At 43.0% G+C, this 26,407-nt stretch overlaps 1 protein-coding gene across 2 annotated transcripts in view; it reads right to left on the reverse strand.

The window, feature by feature from the left end:
• SLK (STE20 like kinase) overlaps positions 1-26,407 on the reverse strand; it is a 2,579,008-nt gene that overhangs the window by 1,370,419 nt on the left and 1,182,182 nt on the right. For both annotated transcript variants that reach the window (XM_044055960.1, XM_044055959.1), the window contains exon 9: positions 16,484-17,755. In XM_044055960.1, the coding sequence (XP_043911895.1) occupies positions 16,484-17,755 (1,272 nt within the window). The remainder of the gene's footprint in view (positions 1-16,483; positions 17,756-26,407) is intronic.

Consider the following 26,407-nt stretch of genomic DNA (forward strand, 5'->3'; position numbering starts at 1 on the left):
GCCAGTGCCTCGGACTTCAAAAGTCTACTCACTACCCTCTGGAGGTCGTGATCTGAGAGCCTCGATGACCTGGAGGAGTGAGATCTGTGGCTCCGTTCAGACAGCAGGGGAGACGCTGGAGCCGAATGAACGGAGCCAAGGGACGGTGACCTCGATCTCTTTCTAGATGTCGGCTCCGATGGTCTGATCGGAGCCGACCCAGGAATCTCTAATGCCTCGGCTCCGGCCGGAGCTGAGGAAACCACAGATACTGCAGTCAAAGACTCATCGGCTCCAGCTGGAGCCGATGAAGCAGTAGGCTTCAAAGCCTTAGGCCTCGACTCTGAAGCTGGAGCCGAGGTCTTGGAAGCCTTAGAAGGTTTCCCCAATGACACAGAAAGGGAACCTTCAGGCTTAATCAAACCCCTTAAAATGAGTTTATTTTTTCTCTCCTGCAGGACTCTAGGGCTGAAGCCATGGCATACAGCACAAGAGTCCTGCAGGTGTAAAGGTCCCAGGCAATACACACAAGAAGTGTGACCGTCTGTCAGAGACATTTTCTGACAGCACGAGTCACACTTCTTGAAGCCTGAGACCTTTGTATCCTTGGACATACTCAAGGAACCGAAGTGTAATCACACACAGAAAACACACACACACAGATTACACTGATAGGGGTTTAAAGGGAATTATTTAAACTAAAGGGTAAGTTAAGTTAAAACTCCTAAGCAAACACATACACACCCTAAGGATAGGAAGGAAGGGCCGAAGGCCTTTGGGAAAGAACTATAAGTTCTTTAGAAAAAGGGGCTGGATAAAAGGTAGAAGGGATAATATCCACTACACTAAGGGAAAAGAAAAATACACTAAGCTAGCTTAAGTCTAAAGAATTTAAACTAGTCTAACTTTCACTAACCTGGAGCCGGTAGAAAACACACCTCTATCGCTGTAGCGGCAAACGAGATCTGGGGTAACTCACGCCTAGCATTGTGGGATATAAGGGGAGCCTCGAGCCGGTGGAACCAACTCTCGAGCTTTTAGAGTGGCCGAGTCGGAGCCGAGGTCGGCTCCGAACCCATCCAGCAAGAATGAAGGCGAGATAGACAACTTAACATTCTATATTTATAAATATTAAATAATTATTTTTAAAAATAAAAACCAATAATTTAATATAATAAATATATATATATATATATATATATATATATATATATACCAATCTACAACCAATAATCATTTGTGATGGATGCCCAGGCATTGCGGTGCAGAGAAAAATGCCCCCCAACTTCCTTCAGAGAACAGCAGCCAGGCAACCTCTCAGGAGCTCTGATTGGGTTTGTCCGAGGAGTCGTCCTAGAAACACTGGTTCTGCGGGCCACCTGCGTAGCAAGGGTAGCTTCATCCATTAGACTTCCCCCATTCTGCCTCTGGGAAACCATTTCCTCAGGCGTCTTGGAAAGGACCCTGAGACCTGTGAAACCACAGCTTTCTGCCTCCTTGTTGATTCCAGGAAAAGGGGTAGAAAAATGGATCCCAAAGGCAGGCAAGATTTCTCCATTTTGCTCACTTCTGAAGAATATTTTCTTTGCCTTTGGGTCAAACAAAGATGAGTCATCAAAAGCAGCACTGATGAATGAAAACAAAGGACTCCACAAAATCACAGAGATGCACCCAGGCATGTCTCCTCATGGCTATGCCCAAACCTACCATCCATGAGGAACCCACTGCAGCATGAGACATCAGTCTCATGGATGTGTTAGATATGGACTGAAGGGTGGCCAGTTATGAAATTGTGTTCTCATTCTCTATAGACATGGACCTGGAAACAGATTTTGAGAGCGCATTTGTCAAATCTTTTTGCAACCTTGTAAAGTACACCAAATAATTCAGTGAATGCAAGGCAAAGGTTGCTGAAGCATAAATGCACTTTCCAAATCTGCCCAAAGCCCTAGACTCTGTTAGGGGGATGGACAGATGAGGTCTTTCTTATTGGCTGCTACCAAAACCATAGCATGCATTGGGACCCCCTTTCTCCAGTATGCTCTGTCCTTTGTGGGGGCCAAAATTATTTTGGGGTTCTTGGGGATAGGGTTCAAAGTATCCTGCTCCTTCCATGCACAGTGAGAGGAAAGCACTATAAACTCATCAGCTGGGGGTGGGGGGCACTCAACACATAGCCAGGCCAGACGCAAATGCCTGCAGGAACACAGACTCCCCCTGGGAAGGGGGTGGGGCAGAAGACCATCCACCTTTCTGTGTTAAAAGTTCCAGGATTTCTCCAAAGGAGACAGTCAGGTGGAGATCTGGGGGTCCCTACCAATTCACTGAAGTCAATGTACTCAGTGAGAGATCCCCAAAGGGAATGAAGTGTCTCCTTTTGCACATTTTCTTCCTAGGAACTTCATCAGTGGGGTGGTCTGGTGAGTTATCAGAAGTGACAAAGGAGTCCTAAGGGACTGAATGGAGACCTGAACAGGTTTGCTATCCCAGTGGGATAGAAGTGACAGGCTCAGAACTAAGACCTGACAGTGGAATAAAGATATAATCCAAAAGGGTCAAGGATGTTCTCTCTCCTGGCAAAGAGAAGACTCTCTTCACTACCTCAAAGGCAGAGGACCTAGGAGAAGCAGAAGCTGGCAGCACCGGAGCCAAAGTTCCCTATGCTGATGAGCCCTGCACCCCCAGGCCACCCTCCTGAGTTGTTCAGCAATGAAGCACCTACAGGCAAGGACTGCTCCTACAACTTTGGAATCAACCCATCCTCTGTAGCCAGCACTGACGCTTCAGTTCAGGCAGTCTTCCTGCGCCAAAAGGATTGGAGCCATCTGACTCAAGGATGTGGCTGGAGTCGAAGAATGACTGGTCTTCAGATCTGAAGAAATGATCAAGGATCTCAGATCCAAGGGCTCCAAAAAACAGGACAGACCAGAGAAGGAGATGGTAACAGAGTCAGTGGATGGCAGGCTCATGGGTTCAACTAGACATGGTGCCTAGATTACCGCCATCTAGATTTGAGCTCAGAGTATGATGAAGAACTTCTTCATCATCCTATCCACCTTTGCTTCAGACCAGCTCCTGAAGGACCTAAGGGAGGAGCTGATAGGTGGTGGCTTGGAGTGCTTCAAAGATTGCTGGAGCAAGGGAGAAGGAAGTCAAGGAGATATCAGCTCCAGTGAGTACTGGGTGACCAGATCAGAATCTACTTAGGCTTTGAGGAGGTAGGATCTGAGGGAATCGGATCCAAATTTATTTAAATTTTTGGAGGTGGCTCAGTGCTCGGAACCGAAGTAGGTAAATAGTCCAGAAACCTTTTCCAGAGTCCTTAACCTTTGGAGCCAATCCAGACTTCCCTTTTTTGGACCTCTTACAGGGGGTTTCAGCCCCAGTAGCTATAGAAGAGGAAGTAGAAGAAAGAAGACTCTTCAACACCAATTTACTCATTCAGTCACTAAGAGCTCTAAAATTTAACCCTGCACAGATAATGCAGTGAGTATCTAAATGGGATGCGCCCAAACAGTAAACACACACTCTGTGTGCATCAGAATTGGGAGTCTTATGCTCACAAGAAGTACATTTTTTAAAACCAGTTGTCTTACCTGCAAAAAGGAAAGTTGTTTGGGGGGGAGGGGGGGGTAACAGTTTTTTGGTTTAAGTAGTAAAAAGATACCTACAATGGTACAAAGGAATACCTTCTAAAGGACAGGATTAAGCAGAATAGAAAGAAAGGCAAGAGTACCAACACTGGTACTCAAGGGAGTACCCAAGAAATTAATGGGTAAAATAAAAGGGCTACCTGACTGACAGAACCAGAGAACTACAGAGTAAAGGAGGACAGATGAAAAGAAAAAAAAGAGATAAAAATAATCTAATAAAAAACTTGCAACCTAGAAAAAACAACCAATTGCTCAAGAGAATGGGAGCGATATGGTGACAAACGAGATCTGAGGTATACTAGGTTAGTGGGGCATTATGGGTAAAGGGAGGAGCTCAATAATGGAATCCCCGACGCTGGAAAAAGTGGCCAAGCCTGATTCTAAGTAGGATCTGAGACCCAGCAGTTGAGAAATAGATGAAAATCAGATCAACTTCTAAGAGGTAGCACAGTAAGCAAAATGTTTCCAGTTACCAGTATACACCCTTACACATAGGCACCTACTACTGTGAGGAAGGCAAAATAACGACTACTCTATCGGAAAGCTTGGGATTTTTTTAGTCCAAAGGAATTGGAGTAACCATGCGGCCATCTTTAGTATCTGAAGGTTGGGTGGGTCCAGGCTCGTCAAGTGAGAGATTAGATCCATAATTCAATCTAAGACCCAAAGTGTGTACTTTAGAAGAGGCTAAAAGAAGGGGAAATACACCAGCTAGGGCCAAAAGGGAGGAATGAGGGCTACACAGCTGCTCTGCAACAGAATGCCTTCTGAAAGAATTTTATTGTGAAGTCAAGGGATAGGTATAAAGAAGACCTGGGTGTCAAGCATACAGAGAAGCATCTCTGTCGGGACTATCCCTAAGGAGGGAATAAGGCGTAACAGCTGCTGCGCTTACTGTTGAAAGGCGATGCAACAGATCGCAAGCTGGGATTCAGGGTCCACTCATGTGGAAAGAGAATGCTCCTGCTTAAACTGTCTGCTAATATATTGCATCTCTTCAAGATGTGCACTGTAACCAGAAACTGCTGGGATAAAATCACCCACTGCCAAATTCTCAAGGTCTCTCGACAAACAAGATATGAATGGGGACACCCATTTTTTCAGGTACCATACCACAGACATGTCCGTCTGAACTGAAATCACACACTTGGGAAAAACGTCATGAAAAGCTTGCAACGCAAGCAGGAACACCCTCATTTCAGACATTGATGTTAAAACTGGCCTCTGTTCCAGACCAGGTCCCCTGGAGAGTCCTCCCTTCAAAATACCTTCCTCCACCCTAGAAGAAAGGAGTCAGTGGTGACCATGCAAAGAGGAGGGAAGAGAATGAAAGGTCTGGAGGGGAGAGAATGAATGGTCTGGCGGACACCAAGGAAGGCTCCAACCACCACCTGATTTGACTGACAGACCTCTGTCAATTCAACTGGGGACTCCATCTGGTGTGTCAGACAAGATCACCGTAACACCAACATCCACTGCAAAACCCTCATGTAGTACCTCACAAGGGGAACCAGGCAAATGGCAGCAGCCATGTGTTCCAAGAGCTTGAGAACAAGATGAGCCTAAGGTTTTGGGCACAAGAGCAACAAAAAGCAAGATCCACAGACTGGGAGACTTGCAATCTGAGAAACTGTATCAAGATGGAAATCTACAAATTCTATTAACTGCACAGGATGACTGGACTTCTTATAGCAAAGTGTGATTCCCAAAAAGTTGCATAGCTGGAGCAAGGTGTCGCTGGCTCTGATCAATGATGCCTTCACAGAGGCGGTCAGGAGCCAATATTTGAGGTAAGGAACCCTACAACTTGAGCCAGGCTGCAACAACTGGCATACACTTGAACATTTGGGGAGGTATTGGTGAGACCAAAGAGCAGCTCTAGGAATTGATGATTGGATCCCAGACAGAAGCATAGAAATCTTCCAGATCACCTCGCAATCTTTATATGATGGTAGGTGGCCTTTAAGTCAATCAAGCATATCCAGTCATCCTTCTTCAAGAGAGGTAGAATATACTGCACCTATGACAATCCAAAATTTGGTTTGCTTGACAAATTGATTCAAACTGCTCAAATTCAAAACTGGCCTGAGTTCCTTGTTCTTTGGAGCCCAAAATAATCTTGAATAGACCACAGATTTGTGTTGGTCTGGTGGAATCTTTTGGATGACTATTTTCTAACAATTTTTGGATTTTGATGGTTGCATCCTTTCTGTGATGGTGTGGCACATGTAGGAGATGTTTGGGATTTAAGTTTGGAGTATCTAAAAATGGAACTGTACAGCCTCTGGATACAACTTTCAACACCTATGCATATGAGGTGATGGCCTCCCAAGCTTAGAGGTATACAGCCAAGCGACCCCTGCCTCTTTAGAGGTGGGCATTTAGGCAACCCTTTAGAACCACTGAAATGGCCTCCAGGAGAAACCTCCATGAAACCTCTGATTTTGTGGCCCACCCCTGCTGCATGGATGCATCCACTGTAATCACCCCCTCTGCTGTGGAGGGAACCCTCAGAAGGAGCTTCCAGGAACAACTCTTGTGCTTTCCTACAAAAGTTATTTTTCCCCTTGTGATTCCTAAAGAAAGTCCTTTGGGGAGGATGGGAAAACACACTTCCATGGCAAACAGTGTCTTCCCCTCCTTACTTCTCGTCAAGGTTTCCCTAACCCTGGACACAAAAAGAGAGGAGACGTCAAAGGTGGCATTACTAAAGCATGTCTTGAAGCAGTCAGCAAAGTTACACAGCCTCATTCAAGCATGGCAACACATTGCAATGCCAGCACCAGTGGCTTGGAAAGTCCCATGTGCCGCATTAGACAGCAGAAGCATGGACACATTGATAAAGGACTGCAAAGTGGACATCTGAATCTCCAAATTCTTCTGAGACTCTGGAGTCTGCCTTGTTGTAATTGTCCTTTACACTTCTGACACAATGTCACACTGAAGTCTGGTCAAGTGAGCTATATAATTTAAAGTCCACACTGCAAAGGTGGCCTAGGCATAAGAACACTTTCACAATCAGTCCAATTCCTGAGATTCCCTATTTAGGGGATGAACTGAAGAACCTTCTTCTGACAATTCCTTTTCAGGAGCTGTTGCCACCGTGACAGCATCCACGGTCTGAGTCTTAACCCAGCATTGCAGGTCCTGGCGGGGGGGTATCTTTTCTGGCTTCTTGGGGATCAGTTCCACCATACCAGGCTCCTTCCATGCTCTCTGGGACATTAGGTCAATAACAGCATCTAGAAAAATACTCCGCAAGATAGTTTTTCAACTATAAAAAGGTCTCCAAAAGGGGTGCCCTCCTGGGGAAATATGGGGAATCCCTTTCCTTCCTAGAGGTGGGTAACCTTGTTGAAGGCCTCTTCTGGGCAATCCAGGTGCTTTCTCTTCCACCACCACTTGTCCAAAACCTCCCATCCTGGAGAATTCGAGGGGGGAACTGCAAAGACTGAGGGCCCTAAATGGAGCAGACTGGAGGCCATTCGGGGTGAGCTGCTCCAGAACAGGTAGAAACATGTCTACAGATGCTAATGTCAAAGACAGGAGAATACTGGTTGAAACTGACCACTCCTTCTGACAGGAGAACATCCTTTCCTCAACATTAAAGACAGAGGCTGAAGCACACCTACTGGAGCTGGTGGACCAAGGATACAAAAACCTTGAGGACACGCCTGACCTCCCCCACTTGTCACCCCAGCCCACCCTGACATCAAGACTGGAGCTGAACTATCCAGGGAAGAGGCCCCAAGTGCTAGAGACCGTGAAACAGGGACAGTTAAACCCAACTGGAACTTCCACCCACATATCCCAACTCCAGGGACCACTCAGCTCTGACACAGCAGGAGTCGAGGAAGCTATGGTAGCAGTCAGAGTTGAAATTGGCCAAATCACTGGGTCCAACTATAAGGGAGATGAAGGCAATCAGTTCAGGTAAACTTGGACCTGATGGTCCCAGGGAAGGAAACCACTGAACAGACCCAGTGCTTTGGATACAGGCGATACACTCGAACGGCATCTGCACCTGTGAAAAGGACTGCATCAACTGTTCCAACTTGGTGGGTCCTAAACTCCCAACCAAACAGGAAGAATGAGCTGACAAATCCACCAGAGGAGGCTAGGAGACTTGTCTACTAGATGGGAGCTGCAATGACCGGATCTAAACTGGAGAAGCTCTGATCCACGGTGGCGATGGGGAGAAATCTGATGGGGGTAGATGGAGAAAAGGGTGAAAGAATAGCACTCAGAAAGTACAGTTTTGTACCTACCATAAATGTAGATGTTCGAGTGTTCACCCTGCTGCAGTCATCACACTTGGGTTATCCTGCCGTCAGGCGGTCCCGCAGTCGGCCCGAATTCCAAAGTCTTGGTCTGGCGTCGGTTGCTGTCGCTTCTTCCCTGACGTCAGTGTGCCAGGGGTATATAAGAGGCATTCAACACCATTTTCTTCAGTTTTTCTTGCCCCAGATGTCAGGTGCCCCCAATAGGTAGGCAAAATATATATATATATATATATATATATATATATATATATATATACACACACACACACACACACATAGCTATATAAAAATAAAACAAAACCATTAGGCACAAGCAAATATGGTAGAGATAAGTTCAGCTAGTTCAGAGGGAATGGAGGGAGGGTAACCTGGACTGCAGCAAGGTGAGCACTCGAACATCTACATTTATGGTAAGTACAAAACTGTACTATGTTCAGTTCATCGTGTTACCCTGCTGCAGTCATAACACTAGGGTTGAATCCCAAAGCTAAGGATGGGAGGTGGAGTCAGACAGGGTTAGAAGAAGCTAGTAAGCCCTGAAAAATTGCAGTGGCAAATCCAGCTCTAGTCTTAGAGTAAAGAGGTAAGCGATAGTATTTGGTGAAGGTGTGCACTGAACTCCAAGTAGCAGCTTCCAGAATATCCTTGGTTGGCACTCCCTTGAAAAAGGCTGCTGATGTAGCTGTAGCCCTGGTGGAGTGGGACCTAATGTTAGCAGGTACTGGTTTCCCATGATGTATGTAGCAAAAACGTATGCAATGCCCTAACCATTTTGAAATGAACTGTTTTGAGATAGCTTTTCCTTGTGATCCTGTAGCATAAGCTACAAAAAGCTGTTCAGTTTTTCTGAAAACCTTAGTTTTATCCAAGTAGTAACGTAATTGCCTGTGAATGTCCAAAGAGTGCAGGAGTCTTTCTCCTTTGTTCTGGGGATTAGGGAAGAAGGTGGGCAAGTGAATGGTTTGGTTTAGGGCCACACTGGATACCACCTTTGGCATAAAGGAAGAATTCGTTCATAGAGAGACTCTGTCTTGATGTAAAATGATGAAAGGTTCCACTGCCATTAGTGCCTGTAGCTCTGAGACTCTTCTAGCTGAGGTTATTGCTAGTAGTAGGGCAGTTTTCCATGAAAGAAATTTTAAGTCAGCAGAAAAAGCTGGCTCAAAGGGCTGCAGTGTAAGCTTTTCCAGAACAAAATTGAGATCCCAAGTAGGTGTTGGAGCTCTCCTTGGCGGTCTTAAGTTCTTAGCCCCTCTGAGGAACTGTCTTAGGAGTGGATGTGAGAATAAAGGAGGATCCGTGCTGTAATGAGCTGAAACTGCTGAGGCGTGGATCTTAATAGATGAAAAGGAAAGCCCTTTGTGTAACATCTCAGTTAAATATTGTAGAATCTGAGGGATGTTTGGATCAAGGGGGTTTAGGCCTTTAGCCTGGTTCCAGGAGCCAAATCTTTTCCATTTGTCTGAATAGGTTTTCCTGGTGCTGGGTCTCCTGGCCTCCAGAATGACATCCATAACAGCTTTGGATAAAGGTGTTGGCTGGTTGTTTAGGTAATTTGCCATGCAGCCAAGGTTTAAAGTCTTGAGCTGGCTGTGTAGAATCTGATGGTCTCGCTGGGTGAGCAGGTGAGGAATTTGTGGCAAAAGCCATGGTGGGCCGTGGGCCATGTTCCTTAAAATTGGGTACCAATGCTGGCGTGGGCAGTCTGGTGCAACGAGTATCATTTGTGGCCTCTCTAATCTGACTTTCAGCAGTACCTTTGCTAGAAGAGGTAGTGGAGGGAAGGCATACACCGTTAATGTTTTCCAACTGAATGAGAGGGCATCCACTTTCCAAGCTAGTGGATGGAAGGTCCTTGTGCAAAATTTTTGAAGTTGGTGGTTGTGGGGGCTTGCAAACAGATCTATGTCTGGGCATCCCCATTTTTGAGCTATCATTGCAAATACTTGTGGATCTAGTTTCCATTCGTGTGGATCCATGATGTTTCTGCTTAGGTCATCTGCCAATGTGTTTTTCTTTCCTGGCAGGAATTGTGCTTGTAATTGAACCTGGTAAGACAGAGCAGTGTTCCACAAGTCACTGCATAGAGGGTAGAAATGTGTGCCCCCTTGCTTGTTTATGTCCCACATGACTGTGGTATTGCCCGTCTTTATCATTAGTTGTCCTGGGTGCAGAAGGTCCTTGAAAGTTGTTAGGGCATTCTGTACTGCTAGCATTTCTTTTTGATTGATATGCAGATGCCTCTGATCTGTAGTCCATTTGCCCTGAATGCACTGCCCTGCCATGTGTGCTCCCCAGGCATAGTCCGATGCATCTGTTGTCATAGTTTGCCTGGCTGTGGGTAAGGTGAAAGGCTGACCCTTGTTGAGGTGACATGGCCTGTGCCCACCATAGAAACTCCTGTTGAAGGCAGGGAATGAGTGGTATCATTGTTTCCAAGCTGTGGCTGTGCTGAGTCCATACACTTTTCAGTTACCATTGTAATTTCCTCATATGCAGTTTTGCAAATGGTATTAGTAGTATGCAAGATGCCATGAATCCCAAGGCCTGCACAATTTTTCTTGCAGGGAGTTGGGTCTTTGTTGCCATTATTTTGAAATATTGAAATAGCTGTCATTGCTTGTCTGGCGTGAGATACGCCATCTAGGCCGTTGTATTCAAGCTGGCACCCAGGAATATTATGTTTTGTGAGGGCACTAGTTTTGATTTCTTTTCATTTACTGTGTACCCTAGGCAACTTAGAAGGTGTTTGACAAATGCCAGATGCTTTAAAAGAATGTCTTTGCTTTCTGCTTGAATAAGGCAGTTGTCCAGGTATGGGTATATTTGAATTCCTCTTTGTCTGCAGTATGCCATTACTGGTGCCAGGCATTTTTTGAAGAACCTGGGCGCAGTAGATAAGCCAAAGGGCAGTGCAGAGAATTGATAATGCATTGAACCTGCAATGAAGCGGAGGTATCTTCTGCAATTTTGTCTGATAGGAACATGCAGGTATGCCTCCTTGAGGTCCAAAGTGACTAGCTAAGCATTCTTGCCCAGCATGGGAAGAAGCTGCTGTAGTGTTAGCATCTTGAATTTTGGTACTTGCAGATAGGTGTTCAAAACTGAAAGACCCAGAATGGGTCTCCATGCTTTGTCCTTTCTTGGGACTAAGAAGAGTCTTGAGTAAAAATCTTGTCCTTGCTGTTGAATGGCTCTCATGTTCATGAGAGCTGTAATTTGTTTTTGTGCCTCTGCCCATTGATTTGGCGGCAGGTTTGGCATTCCTTTGATCCTGGTAAGGTATGAAAGTGGAATCTGTATCCTTGAGAGACAATGTTTAGAACCCATTTGTCTTTTGTGATGATGTGCCAGTTGTCTGCAAAAAATGCTAGTTTTCCTCCCAAGGGAGTTGCCAGGAGAGATTTGCTTGTTAGTTTGAGGATAGAGTCATTGTGTTTGTCTTCTGCTAGCTTGGGGCCTGTCTTCTCCTCCTTTCTGGTTAGCAGAACCCCATTGGCGAGGTTTGTAAGGGCCCTGTGACTGACCTCTGCCCCTTGGGCGTCTGTATTTGCTCCTCTGTGATCTGTCTGAAGCTGGAAAGGACCATTTTTTTGTTGGCCAATTTCTGCTGAAACGAGGGGGTTGTACCTGCAAAAAATCCTTGACCGTTTGCATAGACTTTGCCTTATCCTTCATTTTCTTTAAAACCTCTTCTGCTTTGACACCAAATAATACATCCTGCTGTAAAGGTGCATCCAATAATTTTGCTTTAACATGGTCAGGGAGGGTTTGTTCTTTTAACCAAGCATGTCTACGTATGACAGAGCCAGTAACAGCTGCTCTACAAGAAGCTTCCAATGAATCAAATCCACATTGTAAAGTATGTTTGCCCACCTGTTCAGCTGCATGCAACAGATCCTGCATTTCCTTGAATTCAGGCAGTTCTGAATGTGTGCTCATTTTTTGTTTTAACTGAGACGTTAAGAATTGTTGATATTTCAACATGTGAAACTGGTAATTTAATGCTCTCATAGCCAGAGTAGCTGAGGTGTATATTTTCTTTCCCCATCTATCTAGGGCTCTGGAATCCCTTTCAGAGGGCACAGGATTTTTAGCCATAGAAGCTTTTGCTCCCTTAGGACCCTGGGAAATTGTTTCTGGGTCAGCTACAGGGTTTTTATAAAGGAATTTGTGTGAGTCAGGTACTCTGTAGTATCTGTCTGGTTTGGTTGGAGCAGGAGAAAGAGAGTCTGGATTTAAACTAGACTCCAAGTAAACATCATCTACAATATCCAGAACAGGAGGGATAGCAAGAGGTCTGTGTTGGGGTAGTAAAAGGAACTCTCGGAGCCTCTTCTTAGAATCTGAGTAATCCTGGCCTTCCCAGTGGAAATGTTCCCTCATGGTATGTAAAGTTTCCCCAAAGGAGTAGTCCTCAGGGGGAGATGCTGAGGGAATAGAGTCTTCAGCATCAGAATCTTCATAAGGTGGAAAAGTGTAATCCTGTTCCTCAGAAGAATCTGAGGAGAGAGAAACCTGGTCAGAGGATGCATAATCCTCCTCTTGTCTTGGTCTTTTATCAGGAGGGAGATGGGAACCCCTGATAAGGGTAATCAAATCTTCAGCCATCTTAAGCATCTGTTTTCTTAGGCATGGGGCCTTGAACTGTAGACTTATGTACAGTTTTCTTTGTTTTTAAAGGAGTTTTAAGTTTAGCATAAGATTTAATGGTGAGTGTAGTCTGTCTGAAGACACCTTCTGTAACCGAAGGTGTTTCCGTTGCACCAGTGTCTAGTTCTGCTCCGATGTCGATAAATGGCTGTGTCGGCCTAGTAGACTCCGCATGGGAATCCGCAGCTGCCTAGGGTTCCAGCTCTGCGGTCGTCAGGGGCTGCGTAGGCATCTCACTGAAAACCGGCGACAGGCCCAGCTGAGGCCTCGGTGTCTGGCTTATTCCTAGGCTGCCTGCCCTTATCCTTGTGTTTTTTATGAATGGCGGTCGTCGGCTGCGCCGACGGCATGATATAATTAAATTTCCTAACAAAATAATGCTGTGAGAAGTCAAAACGGCGTTTGATAGTTCGTTTATTAAACCTAGCGCAAAACCGACAACCTGTGACGTCGTGGTCTGGGCCTATGCAAGGAATACAATAGGAATGGAAGTCTTTATGAGGTATTTGCTTCCCACAAGAAATGCAATTAACTTTTTCTGACATCGGACTGAGGCAAGAAAATGTTCCCCAACGGGGTACTTAGCTTTATTGAAGACTTCGGACTGAAATTCAAATCGAAAATCTCAGGTGTCGGCCGACCGGCACTTGTGAACTGCTTCTGCTTCGGGCACCGCGCGTCAAGAAAGACGGAAGAAAATGGTGTCGGATGCCTCTTATATACCCCTGGCACACTGACGTCAGGGAAGAAGCGACAGCAACCGACGCCGGACCAAGACTTTGGAATTCGGGCCGACTGCGGGACCGCCTGGCGGCAGGATAACCCAAGTGTGATGACTGCAGCAGGGTAACACGATAAACATCACTGATGGTGGGAGAGAGAGCCTTCTCAGCAACCGGCACCGAAGGTGACCGACTTTGAGCGGTCACAGGAGATGACAGAGCAGAAGCAGTCAGGAAAGCTAAAGGTCTTGGGATCTGCGGCCCCAACAAAGTAATATAAGCAGAAGAGGGAGCACAGCATAGCTGGTCCCCTTTGACACCCTTAGGGTCCTTGGAAATCGAATGATTCAGATCCAATTTATCCAGTTACTGGAGGAGGCTGAAGAGGACTTGTCAGTCAGCAGAAGTCTTTTGAGAACCAGCTTGGCCCTCCTTTCATTCACTGCACTCGAGACAAACGCCACACATACTGAACAAGAGGAATCTAAATGGGAAGTCCCTCAACAATAAACACATAGTCGTTTGCATTCTGGGAGGTGTGTTTCCATCCACAGTCCACTCACTTCTTGAAACCCTTATCCATGTTACACACACCACAACAATAAGGAAAAACAACAGGGTTAAACCACTAACAGTATACACAGTAAAAGCCAAAAATCCTAAACCTACAGCTAAGCACAAAGATGGGAAAAGCCCGCTACCAATGGAAACCTAACATAAAAACCTAACATACCCATGTAAATTGCAAGGCACACTACATTAAGCACTATCCAGCTCTCTATAACAAAGTAGATGACAAAAACTCAGCTAAAAGACAGAAAAGGATACACCTAGGCAGGAGCACTCTACCATGTTGCTATCCAAGAATAGCAGCAAATGAGATCTGAGGTAGTCGTATGACGAAGCAAGGGGTTATGGGTAAAGGAGCTGAAGCTTGACAGGCTGAAGTCTATAGAATGCTGCCAGTCTCATCTCAGAGTTAGATCCAATAAACCACAGGTCCAAACCAGATGGAAAAGACATCAGCAGACCAGAAAGTATAAAGTATGTAGAGTAGACAAACAAAAAAAGCTAATACGGTTTGTTTTCTATTAATGTGTGCCTATGTCTTAAATGATAATTGAATAAAGGCGTTTTAAAAAAAGAAACAGTCATTTAATTACTTTATTACATTTTTCTGCAGAATCCACATTACTCAATGGGTCACTATAAAGTCCTAAACAGAATAAATACTGTCTGGAAATCTTTAGGAAATATTTAACTACACCTTACACATCTATTAACTAACTCTGACAAGGAAGGCTTGCTCTTAAGAAAGGCAAATTAAATCTTCACTTTTCTGTCCAAATTTCAGTGTTGGTCTGTCTAGAAGCTCTATATCTTTAATTAAGATTAGACAAAACAGGCATCCACAGGGCTGGTATGCATAGTAGTTGTCTGAAATGCAGCTGAGTTAGCACCAGTATTTCCAATGCAGAAGAGCTGAAAGGTATGCATGCCAACACTCAAATGGGAACCTCACACCAACCATATCAGTACTGCACTGGTGCATGAACAATGCTGGCCTTGACAAGGAAAAAAACAGTTACAGAAAAAAATGGCTAGACCAACACAGCCCAAATGAGGAGTAAACCCAGATACAACGATTTACTAATATAATGACCTTCCCCCACGGAAGATCTGTTGCACTTATCCAATACACAAAAAAAAATTCTACTCCAAAGATCTTCCAAACATTAACTGCAACACATTGCCAGAAGACCTGCTTATGGATTTCAGAAAGTGACTGAAGATTCATTTACTCTAAGCTTCAAAGGGGTGCAAGCATTATGCCTGCAACCAATCACAGCTCTTGTGCTGTCACATTACTGCTACTGGAAAGAAAATTGAACCAACAAACTCCCTAAAAGGTGCGCTGTATTACACAGACACAATGTAAAGGCAGGAACTCAATCAGTCTGATCAGAGACATCACTTCAAGGGGAGGTAAAGGGCAGACTTGAGTTAATGATGCGTATCAGCTGCCTCAGTAAAGAATAAAATAATGTGGCAGAAGTTATGACCACAAATTCTAGCGCTGAATCTTGCAACTGAAAAGGTTGTTCTTCCAGGATGATATCTACATCCTGTGCTACTGATACTAGTCAAAAAACATATCGGCATACATCTGGGTAATTTCTCACCCAAAAAAAAAATATGGATGTAAACGATTTTCTTTCAATTTTATTAGCTATTTGTTCAGAATAGATGCAACCTTCTGCAGGAAGTCATTGTTAACCAAAATGGAGGTTATGATGAGTTTACTTGAGGCACAACCATCTCTTTAGACAGTGGTCTGTTCCTTCATTTCAGAAAGGGAAAAAGGCCGTAGACAAAATTGCTACGCATCTCCAATTCTACATATTTCTTCTGCAAACCAAACTTAGAATGCCTTTAGTCTTCTAAGTTAAATAGACTTACTAAAATTTTTATAATAAATGCAACTATCAACCATGTGATAAGCCCTAAACAAAACTGAGTAAGAAAATCTTTAGTCATTACTTACCTAACATAAGAAAACTTGCTGACAGACTTCATCATGCAGAGGGAAGTTACCACAACATCAAGAACAGTAAACAAGAATATTTTTAACATGAAAATAAACTGAAAAAAAGGGCACCAACACTTTTACCATAATGCAATGGGTGACCAAATGATTTTTGAGCAGCATGAACAGAAGTCAATGATACACTAGTGCTGTATATAAAGCATTCTGATGGCTGCATTCTAGTGCAAGTGTCGAGCAGTAGAATGCATAAGGATTATACTGCTAGTTATAAAAAAAAAAAAAAAAAAAAAAAAAAAAAGCCTTAATCTGACGCACTGTATGGTTATAAAAAAACATTAGGACTTTGGACTTTGCACACATTACTCCTAAGGTTAGACCTGACTTTCTAATGCTTATACATCATTAGTTACACAGCTGCCACAGATCAGTCTTGCTAAACTACTTGACAAAGGATTCAATGGCAATCAAGTTTCTAGCTGTGGGTAGTTCAATGACATAGGCAACCCAAAAAAACAATTTACCCCCTGAAGATGGAGAATTTAGGGGTGAACAAGACTTCTTCCAACACTTCCTGTACAACACCTTAAGAATGAACACACAGTAAACCTAAGAAAAACAATTCTAAGACTGTACCAATTAGCTTACCTGAATAGATACTGATCCAGTCTCTTTGTTTTTGGTCAGAAAACTGGAAATTGAAAGGTTCAAATCAATACTGCTATTATCTGTAATAGAACCATTGCCAGAATCATTGTCTTTTTCTTTATCTCCTTGAACCTCAGGTTCAACACGATTTAGTTCATCCACTTTTTTAGGGGTACTGGTTATAACTTCTTTAGGTTCAGCAGGAAATACAGTGATGCTGGGTATTACAACAGGTTGCGATTCGCCTTGCTGATTTTCAGTATTCTTCACAGATTCAGTTTTGTTTAGCTCCTCAGGAAGTGTCTCGGCAGCCTCAGCTTTAGTTACTGTAACATCCTTCACAGCATCTTCTGGAAGGTTTTGCACTACAGGGTTTACAGCAGCAGGTTCACCTGAACTATCTACATTTTCCTTTACTATTTGCTTAGTAAACATCACTTGGGCATCTTTACCAATACCTTCTTCCTCTACATTTTGATCTTCCTCGTTCTTAAAATCCATACCTGGCAGCTTTTCTTCAACAGTTTCCACTTCTGAATTTTCAGTTTCAGATTGTGCGAGCTCATTAATATTTTCAAGGTCTTCTTTACAGACATCATGGTCTTTCACAGTAGAATGAAGTGTAGGATCTTGTACTACAACAGATGAAGTAATGGCTGTTTCATCACCACCTTCCTGCATAATGCCCTCCCTGCTATCGACTGGTTTGTCATGAACTTCAATATGATTTTCAGTTACTTCTGTTTTCACCCTCTCTTCCACTTCTGTACTTCGTTCAGTTTCTTTTTGCAGATCAACAAATGCATTTTCACCTCCTTCTTGTTGTTCAACAGTACTAGTTGTTAAAGCCTCATCTGGTTGCTGTTCTGCAGAAACATTCCCTTCTTGCACACGCTCTTCTGTTTTTTGTGCTACAGTAATGGCCTCTTCCTTTACATTCTCTGGCTTTTGCTCTGCTGGAAAGGTCTCCTCCTGAACAGTCTCTGCTTTCTGCTCTGTAGAAACCATCTCTTGCTGAAGTCCTGCATCTTCACTACTAAGACCTGATAATCTGTTTTCATTTTCTTTCTCATTTTCTGCCTTGGTGTCTTCGAAGACTGCTATATTCTCAATGGAAAGACTGTCATTAGTTTTTTCTGAGACTTTGTCACCAGCTTCAGGCTCAGACTTCTCTGAAACAGACTCCAATGTTGTCGCATTTTGTGAAAGCTTCTCATCATCTGAGCTGACAATGCTAACATCAGAAGAGGCACGTTTATGCCCTGGTGTTATCTGTTAAGAAAAAGTTTAACATCTCTTTAAAGAACTGAGTTGCACCACAAAACACTGTAAAAGCTTAAAAATTAAAATTAGTCATTACTTTAAAATTCTTGCTTATTTGTACAAGTAAAATAAAAATTCCGCTTATGCAGGTGCAGAAGGTAAATGCCAAAGAATGCAATACCTCAAATGTCAGTACTGAAACACCTGAAAAATTAAAACTTTGGCAGAAGTAAAATATTCCATTTGTTAAATGAGAAAAGTTTGTTACTCATTATTAACAAGTACACATGTAGAAGCACATATGTATGTACCTCTACCACTATGCATGTTAAGAACCAGCACACTTTGAAAATATGCATCAAGCTGAAGCACATTTGCCTAACAGACAAAAAAGAACATAATTAAAATAAAATCACTAAAATTTGAAACATCCAATATGCTCTTCCATGCATCACTTATTTCCCTTTTTCTCTAGATCTAGGAACTGTCACTTGTTTGAAGAAAGGAGGGCAGCACAGTTGTGTGAAATACCATAACTAAGGATACTTCTTGCTGTATCAGCTGACCTACAAACGGCCATTCCTAGATGAAAAATGACTGGGTTTAGACCTTTTCCACCACAGTTCAGCACATTATTTTCTTAAAAGACTTGCTCAGTGATCCAGGCACATATAGTGCCAACACATGCTGTGACATCACATACCTACTAAATAACTATGCTTATTGCCAGGGCTTGACAATTACTAACGAGCACAATTCCTGTAGCTCAGGAACTAGCAGTCAAGATCTAACACATCTGCCCAACTTGCAGAAAGTTCAAAAGCTAAGGGATGGGATGGTATTTCAGTACTTAACCCAAAGAAGGTTCCCTCAAAGACCAACTAACACAATAAATACACAAGTGTAAAATCAAAAATCAAAAACTGCCCTTGATAGATCACTGAACAAGGTTCCCTCAAAGACCAACAAACACAATAAATACACAAGTGTAAAATCAAAAATCAAAAACTGCCCTTGATAGATCACTGAACAGGATTAATCCAAAATTGGAGGGGACTAGGCAGCCAAAATACAGCCCAAAGGCAAATGCTCAAGACTCAGCCTTCTGAAAGAAACATTCCAAAGGAAGCTCAACTGGTTAACTTTTTTCTCATTTATTATACTCATTTAATAACCAGGTAAATGAACATAGTCCACAGACCCTTTTCAGCTAAAGCCTGGGCCATGTGCAAAATAAAATGAAACAATCCCCAACAAGTACAGACATTGGAAAAGTTCATGCACAAGTATGTCTAGTAAAACACAACAGAATTAAACAATTCAGAATCAGTACAAGTTCTCTCTCAAAAGTGGTGTCAGACTTCTCTCATGAAATTCTCATCTCCTCATTTTGCCAACTCAGTGTTTTAGCTGAAGTGGGTGGGATCATGGGAAAAAGAGTGTGCTTTAAGGACTATGTGGTTGTACAAATGTCTGCAATGGAGACATTCTTGAAACAGAGCTGGAAGCAGCCATGCATCCAACCGAGTGTCCTTTACATATCTTCAAATGATAAAACACAGTCCATGTAGAAAGGGTTTGTTTAGCAACTGCAACCTCTTCTCTCCCTGGACTGAAAGTAATTGCTTCATCTTCCTGAACTCTAGCAGTCGCTTCAGATAAAAGCTGAAATGGCTTTCCATACTCAGGATGTGAGGTGCTCTTTCTCCTCAGGTTTCTGCCCTGGGAAAGAAAACGGGCAAATTAATGGAATGGTTTAAACAGAACTTGAAAACCATTTCTAGGAATAAATATGCCAGTGCTAAGGGATACTAGATCCTTGTGAAAGACTACATATAATTCCACAGAAAAGTGCCTGCATCTCCAATATCTTGTAAGCAAAAGTGATGGTCACCAGAAAAAACGTTTCCAAAGAAATGAACTAGTGAGTTCACATGGGGGACATTTAATCCTGTAAGTCATGAAGTTCACATCCCAAGAAGAAATGAGATTATTTAAAAATTGACAGAAACATAGCAATCATTTAAGTACCGAGTGCTGAACTACAATCCAGCCCCCCAGAAGGTAATGATATGCAGAAATAGAACCATGTTTCCTGGTTATGGAATAACAGAGGCCCAAGTCAAACATATATGTAACACTGGGATGACCAGTAAGCTGGATAGTCTGGAAAGTAGTGGGTTCCACTCTGCTATAAATGGAGTCAATCTTACACTTATTAGACTGCCTGGAAGAAGGCCTCTGAGTTACTCACTCACTTTCTGAACCCCCTGCTAAAAATACATGGGAATCCAAGTATCCAAAGAAACAGTGATGCTCTTAAATAGAGACAGATGAGAAATCCTATTTTCTAGGAATGGAAGAGTTTCAGCAACTGAAACCACATCATTATCAGTTAACATGAAGTGACAAAGATTACTTTGATCTCACATCACTGACCTTTGCAAACAAGAGTTGGATAATGGGAAACAGAAAGAAGGAAGGAAGGTAGGTGCACAGTACTCATTCTTTTCCAAGAACAGAGACATCCACAATAAAGCACCCTTTTACTACTGTACCAAGAACAGGAGCACCACATTTTCCTAAGTGGTAAGCAGATTGATTTCTGGAGAGTACCACTCACAGAAAATCCAGTCTATTCTCACCTTGAGAATAGGATTGGAAGAGTGGCACAGAAAGTCTGCCAGTAAGTTTACATTCCTTGAGATGTGAACTGTTAACAGACTGATGCTTTTCATCCATGGCCCACTACCTGATGTGTACCTTCTCTCTGAAGAGGGTTTAAAATTCCATGCCCCCCTCCCTTCCTAGTTAAAGATTACAAGACAGACTGGTTGGTAGAATCTATCAGGAGGGGCCCCAGATGCAGTTCTCCAAAGGCTTGAAGGGTTAGGAGAACTGTCTGTAGCAAAAACTGGTTGAAGAATCGTCGTCCCCCCCCCACACACACACACACCGGGGTGGGATGGAGTGCAGTCCTTAAACTGTGTGTGAGCCAAGCTGAGCTTCCTATTCTGCAAGTGAGACAGCCATCTTCTAAGATTTGCAACAGCTTAAGACCGTGGTGGTGGTGGTGCTGTGGTAGCATTGTCGCCTCACAGTAAGACGCTGTCTGGTTCGATTCTCAGCTAGAGCGTCTTCTGCGTGGAGACATGCATGAATGGGCGTACCTTCGTTGAAGGTTGTGCATCAGGGCTGGTAACTCGGCACATAAAAATCAACTACGAATCATTAGCGGACCGGAGTTCCGCTATGGCGACCCCTAACCGGGAAAAGCCGAAAGACACAAACAAACAATGGGTTCAGCTTTAGGAAAGAGGCCCATCAAGAGGAAGTTGGGGATGGCCCACCACACTAAGGCTCAGTGACTGGGGTCTGACACCTGAAAAAGATTCATCAATACAAGTTGAAGTATAAGATGACTCTGCAAAGTACCTCACTGTTCAATATGGCACATACATTCTGAAACATGCAAATGAAACTATTTCTAAATGCAGGATGAACCAGCACTGAAGTGTGTCCAGGAGTTCACCTACAAAGGTAATGCTGTGGGTTAGAGTCAAAGACTTCCCACAGTTTACGGCAACATCAACAGACTGTAAACTATGGGAATACCAGCTGCAAGGATGCCATGAAGTAGCCCTGGACTGGACCATCAGCAATCATCCAGGTGACAAGCACAGATACTTCTACCAGGTTTTGGTCACCAAGGCCAAATGCTTGATACGTACTCAGGAAAATGAAGAAAACCAAAATGATATCACTATGTATTGGAAATGATGTCCAACTACAGCTATCCAGCGGAAACTCTTGTATGGACCCCAAATCTTGATATGCCAAAAAGGCATCCATCGTTTAGTTAACATCTACAAACTCTTGATAAGGAGATAAGAATCCTCTGTACCAAGAATGTGTCGGCCTCATCCACCTCATTAAACAAATAGGTCATATTTAATGCTCAAACAATTTTGCAGAATACAGATCTCTTTGCCTTGACCTATTTTGTTTTCAATACCTGCGTCATAGCACACCATAGAAAGGAAGCCTCCTAGACAACAAATGCATGGAGTAATCCACAACAAAACTAATGGTATAATCTTTACGGTTAAGTGGGAAAGCTATCCATGCTATTTCCTTGCCCAAATATTTCAGGCAGTATACAATAAAGGATATGGACGTAACTTTTTTTTTTTAATTGAATCTACAAAGCTCTGTGATAGCTTTCAATCTGAAGCCATTTCAGATAAGGGTTCTTGAGTCCCTCCAGAATTCAAAATACTAGAAAGGTGATTAGGTAATCTTTCACCTGATATTCAGGGTTGTGGATTCTAAAACAGTAGTATTTCCCATCCCTCTCAACCATATTATAAATCAGTCTCTCTCATCTGGGTCCTTTATAGAACTCTGGAAATCATCACTCACTATTTCTTTCTAGAATTATCTGCTGGTGACACCTTGACAATCTTACTTCTATCACCATGGTTCCTACACCTTGAACTTTTGAGAGATGATCACAACCACTCACTTGTAAATCATCTCCTGTCCCTTTGTACAACAAAATATATAAGGCTTTCAAATTCAGTTTACCACCTCTTCCTTTTAAATGGAGCCAAACTGCATGGTATGGTACCCAACAGTTCAATTAGTTTAACAGCTACCTAGAGAAAGATGTACCTGTTTTCGCAGTGTCAGCAGTGCAACAGGTAGCACACTCGCCTTTGGTGCAGAATGTTGTAGGCTCGATTCCCGGACCAAGAAGATGATTGCCAACACTGTAGTGCAGCATGATGGGGGCGCTGCACTACTTATTGTGTCATCCTTCAGATGAAGTGTTTAACTGAGCCCCCATCTCCCCAAGTTTGTGGTAGCATAAATGTATATAAAAGAATCCCATGACATCTGTCAAAAACAGTAGGAGAAGTTCCCCGTTGCCCTAACCAAATTTACCCTAGTAGTATAAATTCCACCTAAAGAGTGGCCATTAGCCCAGAAGGCCTAACCTAGTGAACAACATAATAAAAACAAATCACTCTGCTATAGTTTGCTCAAATGCCATACTGTCCACCCTTTGTAACTGTGGTATTCCATAAGGGTCTATGCTTGGTTTCCTGCCCTACACCCTATTTATGAAGAGGAGTCTTGATGCCACTAGCTGATAAAGGCTAAATGCTTAACTGCTGTGCTGAAATGGTCAACGTCATGTCGGAATTTTCTCGAAGTCACAATTCAAAATTTAGAGCGAACCCTCTCCCCTCTCTTCCTGGCTAACAGACAACTGCAGTTGAATGAAATAATTAAGGCAATGTTATCAGGTACACTGGCCAGAATCGTTGACACGGACCCAAGCTAAACAACAGCATCCTTCTTAACTATCAGGTTAGAAATTGCTCAGACATTCACACATCAGTGAGCTTGACATTTATTGATCACATTAACAGAGAAAATAAATTCTCAGCACTACTCAAAAGATGCTACTGAGTGAACAAAGTCCTCACTAAGCCCACATATGATCCTAAGGAAAGCAGATGTCCATTTTATCATAAGGATTCCCACTACTAACACAGATGAAACGAATGAGACCAACTCTATCAATCTATGGTTCAACCAGCCAAAAGGTAATATATTTGCCAGGTCCTGGCAGAGAGGCAAAGTGGTTGTCAAATTACCTACATCTGTACTATAGTTACAGCTTATTATGCATGAAATGATCTAAATAAATGTATTATTCAAGAAACTTGATGAAAATTATCTATCACCAAAACTATTGTCCACCTTCCTTACAGACCTCACAACTCTAATGCCCAAACTCCAAACACTTACTGTTTACAAACCAGTTACTCAAACTACTGGTAACCAGGCCTTTTTCATTTACAGCTCCTCCAAAATGGAACATTTCCTACAGCCTCTCAACCTGCACACAACATTTCCTACAGCACTCAACCTGCACACTCATCCACCTTTCAGCAGAGTGTTTTGTCCTATCCAACTAATCTTAACTGGTGCAACATACTCGCAGGGGGGGGGGGGGGGATTAAACTCCCTTTTTCACTCCAGTGCCATTCTCCTCCTGTAACATCTAATTATTGTGGTGCTCTGACAGTTACTTCCAAGTTTGTCTTTTTCTGTACCATCTTCTGGAGCCCCTGCATCATTCTCCCTTCCTAACTTCACTCCATTCTAAACTGGTAATCTTGCACACTCCTCCTCCTCTTTCCAGATTTATTTTTTTCTCAGTTCTTCCTTCATCACTACACCTCAGTACACAAAATTGTTTCAAAGTACTATTTGCACATTAGTCCACAGCTTAGTCTATTATTCTTGTGCATTTTATTGTACTATCTTACTCTTATTGAGTACTCTATAATGCATTTAGCTTCTGTTTATTTGCTCTCTTACCGGACTACTGCTGATCCATAATTTATACTTCTAACTGCTGGCCTATGTTCATACTTTTTGGTTACTGTAAACTAGATTGTGGCTGAAAATGGGCCCCTAGCAGTTCAATCCACTTACATTTGACTCAAACAAGTAAAATCTCTTTATCATGAAGCCTGGAGCTTAACACCAAGTGCTGAGTTGCCAAGAATTCAACTTGGGCCTCAGCTTCCAGGTAAACATTCAATTCCAGAGGTTGAAACTTTCAAGCCTGTCTTCACATACATACCCTGAATGAGGACTTAAGATTCTCTATAGGTAGTCATCCACAAATACAGCAGACTACACATCATCATGTCTGAGGCTGAAATGTGAAGCCAAGTGGTCCATCAAAACTAATGGTTTACAAAAATGCCTGCAAGACGCTCACAGCCACCTTATCAGCTTTACATTTGGCTGCCAACTGTATTCAATGGCCATATAAACAATACAAAAAAATATTTACTTTTCCATCTGGAACAGTCTTTTCAATATGCAATGTTTCTTTCAGTGTGTGCTGCCAGGATGATACAAACCAGAAGTCTCTAAATTTATGCATATATTGACATCCCTAACCCAAGAGAATTGCTTTCTCATTCAGTTCTGAGCCTCAAGCCTAGTGTTTCAGCACAGTTATTCAGTTTCCTCCACCTTCATTTGGTAGCTTCGTAGTAAAGAAACTGTGCTTTCCAACAGATGGAATTTTGTCCCTTGCCATGTTTTTATTAGCAGCATTTCAGTTTATCACATCATAACAGTCTTAATATGTTTATAGGTGTGTACAAGCTAATGACCACAAGGGCCTTTTTAAGCCTAGCCATGCATCCCAAATCTCTGACAAGTTCAGGTACCCTTGATAAGAGTCAGCAGAGGGGCCTGGAAGATGAACCATTTTCAGGAGTCCATTAGAGACATAGGTTCCAAACCACGGATACATTTCCTGTTCCCCATCCAACTGTCCAAGTTACACTTGAATTGGGTTAGAGAGGAACTCAGCTTCACTTGGACAGGTATAGCCTGTCCTAGAGAAGGGGTAGTCTCTGGGCTACATACCTGTCTCTCCAGCAGGTCCTATTTATATCACAGGCAAGGTTTAAGTCTTTGGAATGGATAATGCTGGTGCTGTACTTGTTTTGCAGATATGCAGGAAGTCTATCAGAGTGGGGTCTGACTCTGCCTTGTATGCCAGACATAGATCCCCACTCAACAGTCTGTAGGAGACAGAATACAGGGACAGGGCCTTGAGGCAGTCTGCATAGGGCAAGTTACTTATGCCCTGTACTCTTTTGGTGAGGAACGTCTGTAAACATTCCAAGTGTTGGATATGCCTGGTTAGGCATATACCAGATGGGGTACTGTACTCAATGATAAGTCTGATAAATGCAGAATACAGTATAACAATGACTTCTTTGGTCCTAGACGCAATACCTTTACAAGTTGCACAACACAGAATGATTTTCTCACTACCATAGACACGTGATGGTTGAAGGCTAGATTACTGCCTGTGTGTATCTGAAAAAGTCCCTGACTACTGGGTCAACTCTTAGGGGTGCGTTGTCAATATGACAGTATCTTTCAGGAAGTCATCCACCCCTGGAAACTATTATGTATTTCTCGGCATTTAGTTTTAGTCCATGGCTCTGGCACCAGTTGTTTGTCTGTGTCAGCCCTTCCTGGAGAACATTTGTGTCAGTGGGCGATTTAATAACAGCTCCTAACTTGCAATCATCTGCATATTTAGTCAGCCAGAGGCCAGTGGCATTGGCCTTGACATCAGAGAAGTAAATGCTAAAAAGAAGCCGTCCCAGGAACGAGATCCCAGAGGTACTTTGTGACTGGCCTCTTTGCAGAGGTGGACTCCACAATTCTAACTTCCTGGGTAGTGTCTGTGAGTCAGCTGGCTATCCATCAGGTGACATAAATGTTTGTATCTAACCTCTTAAATGTTTGTCAACAATGCCGGAGTGGGGAATTGTGTCAAATGCCTTGGCCAGGTCAAGGTAGGTAGTGTGAACCATTTTACCATCATCCATTGCTATGGTAACTTTCTTAAAGACATGCATCTGGAGCATTTCTCCCCGGGCCTCCGCTGAAAACAGGCTCTGTGGAACCTAGTCGGACATTCCTGGTCAACAAATGTTAAATAAATAAAATAAAATAAATAAAGGAGTCCACCAGGTTGAGTAGGCATGACCCACCCTTGATGAAACCAAACTGGATTGGGTCCAGTGCCTGGAGGTTTCCTAT

This window comes from Protopterus annectens, chromosome 14.part0 (genome assembly GCF_019279795.1).
Source record: "Protopterus annectens isolate FY-2018-M chromosome 14.part0, PAN1.0, whole genome shotgun sequence".
Classification (NCBI taxonomy): Eukaryota; Metazoa; Chordata; order Ceratodontiformes; family Protopteridae; genus Protopterus; species Protopterus annectens.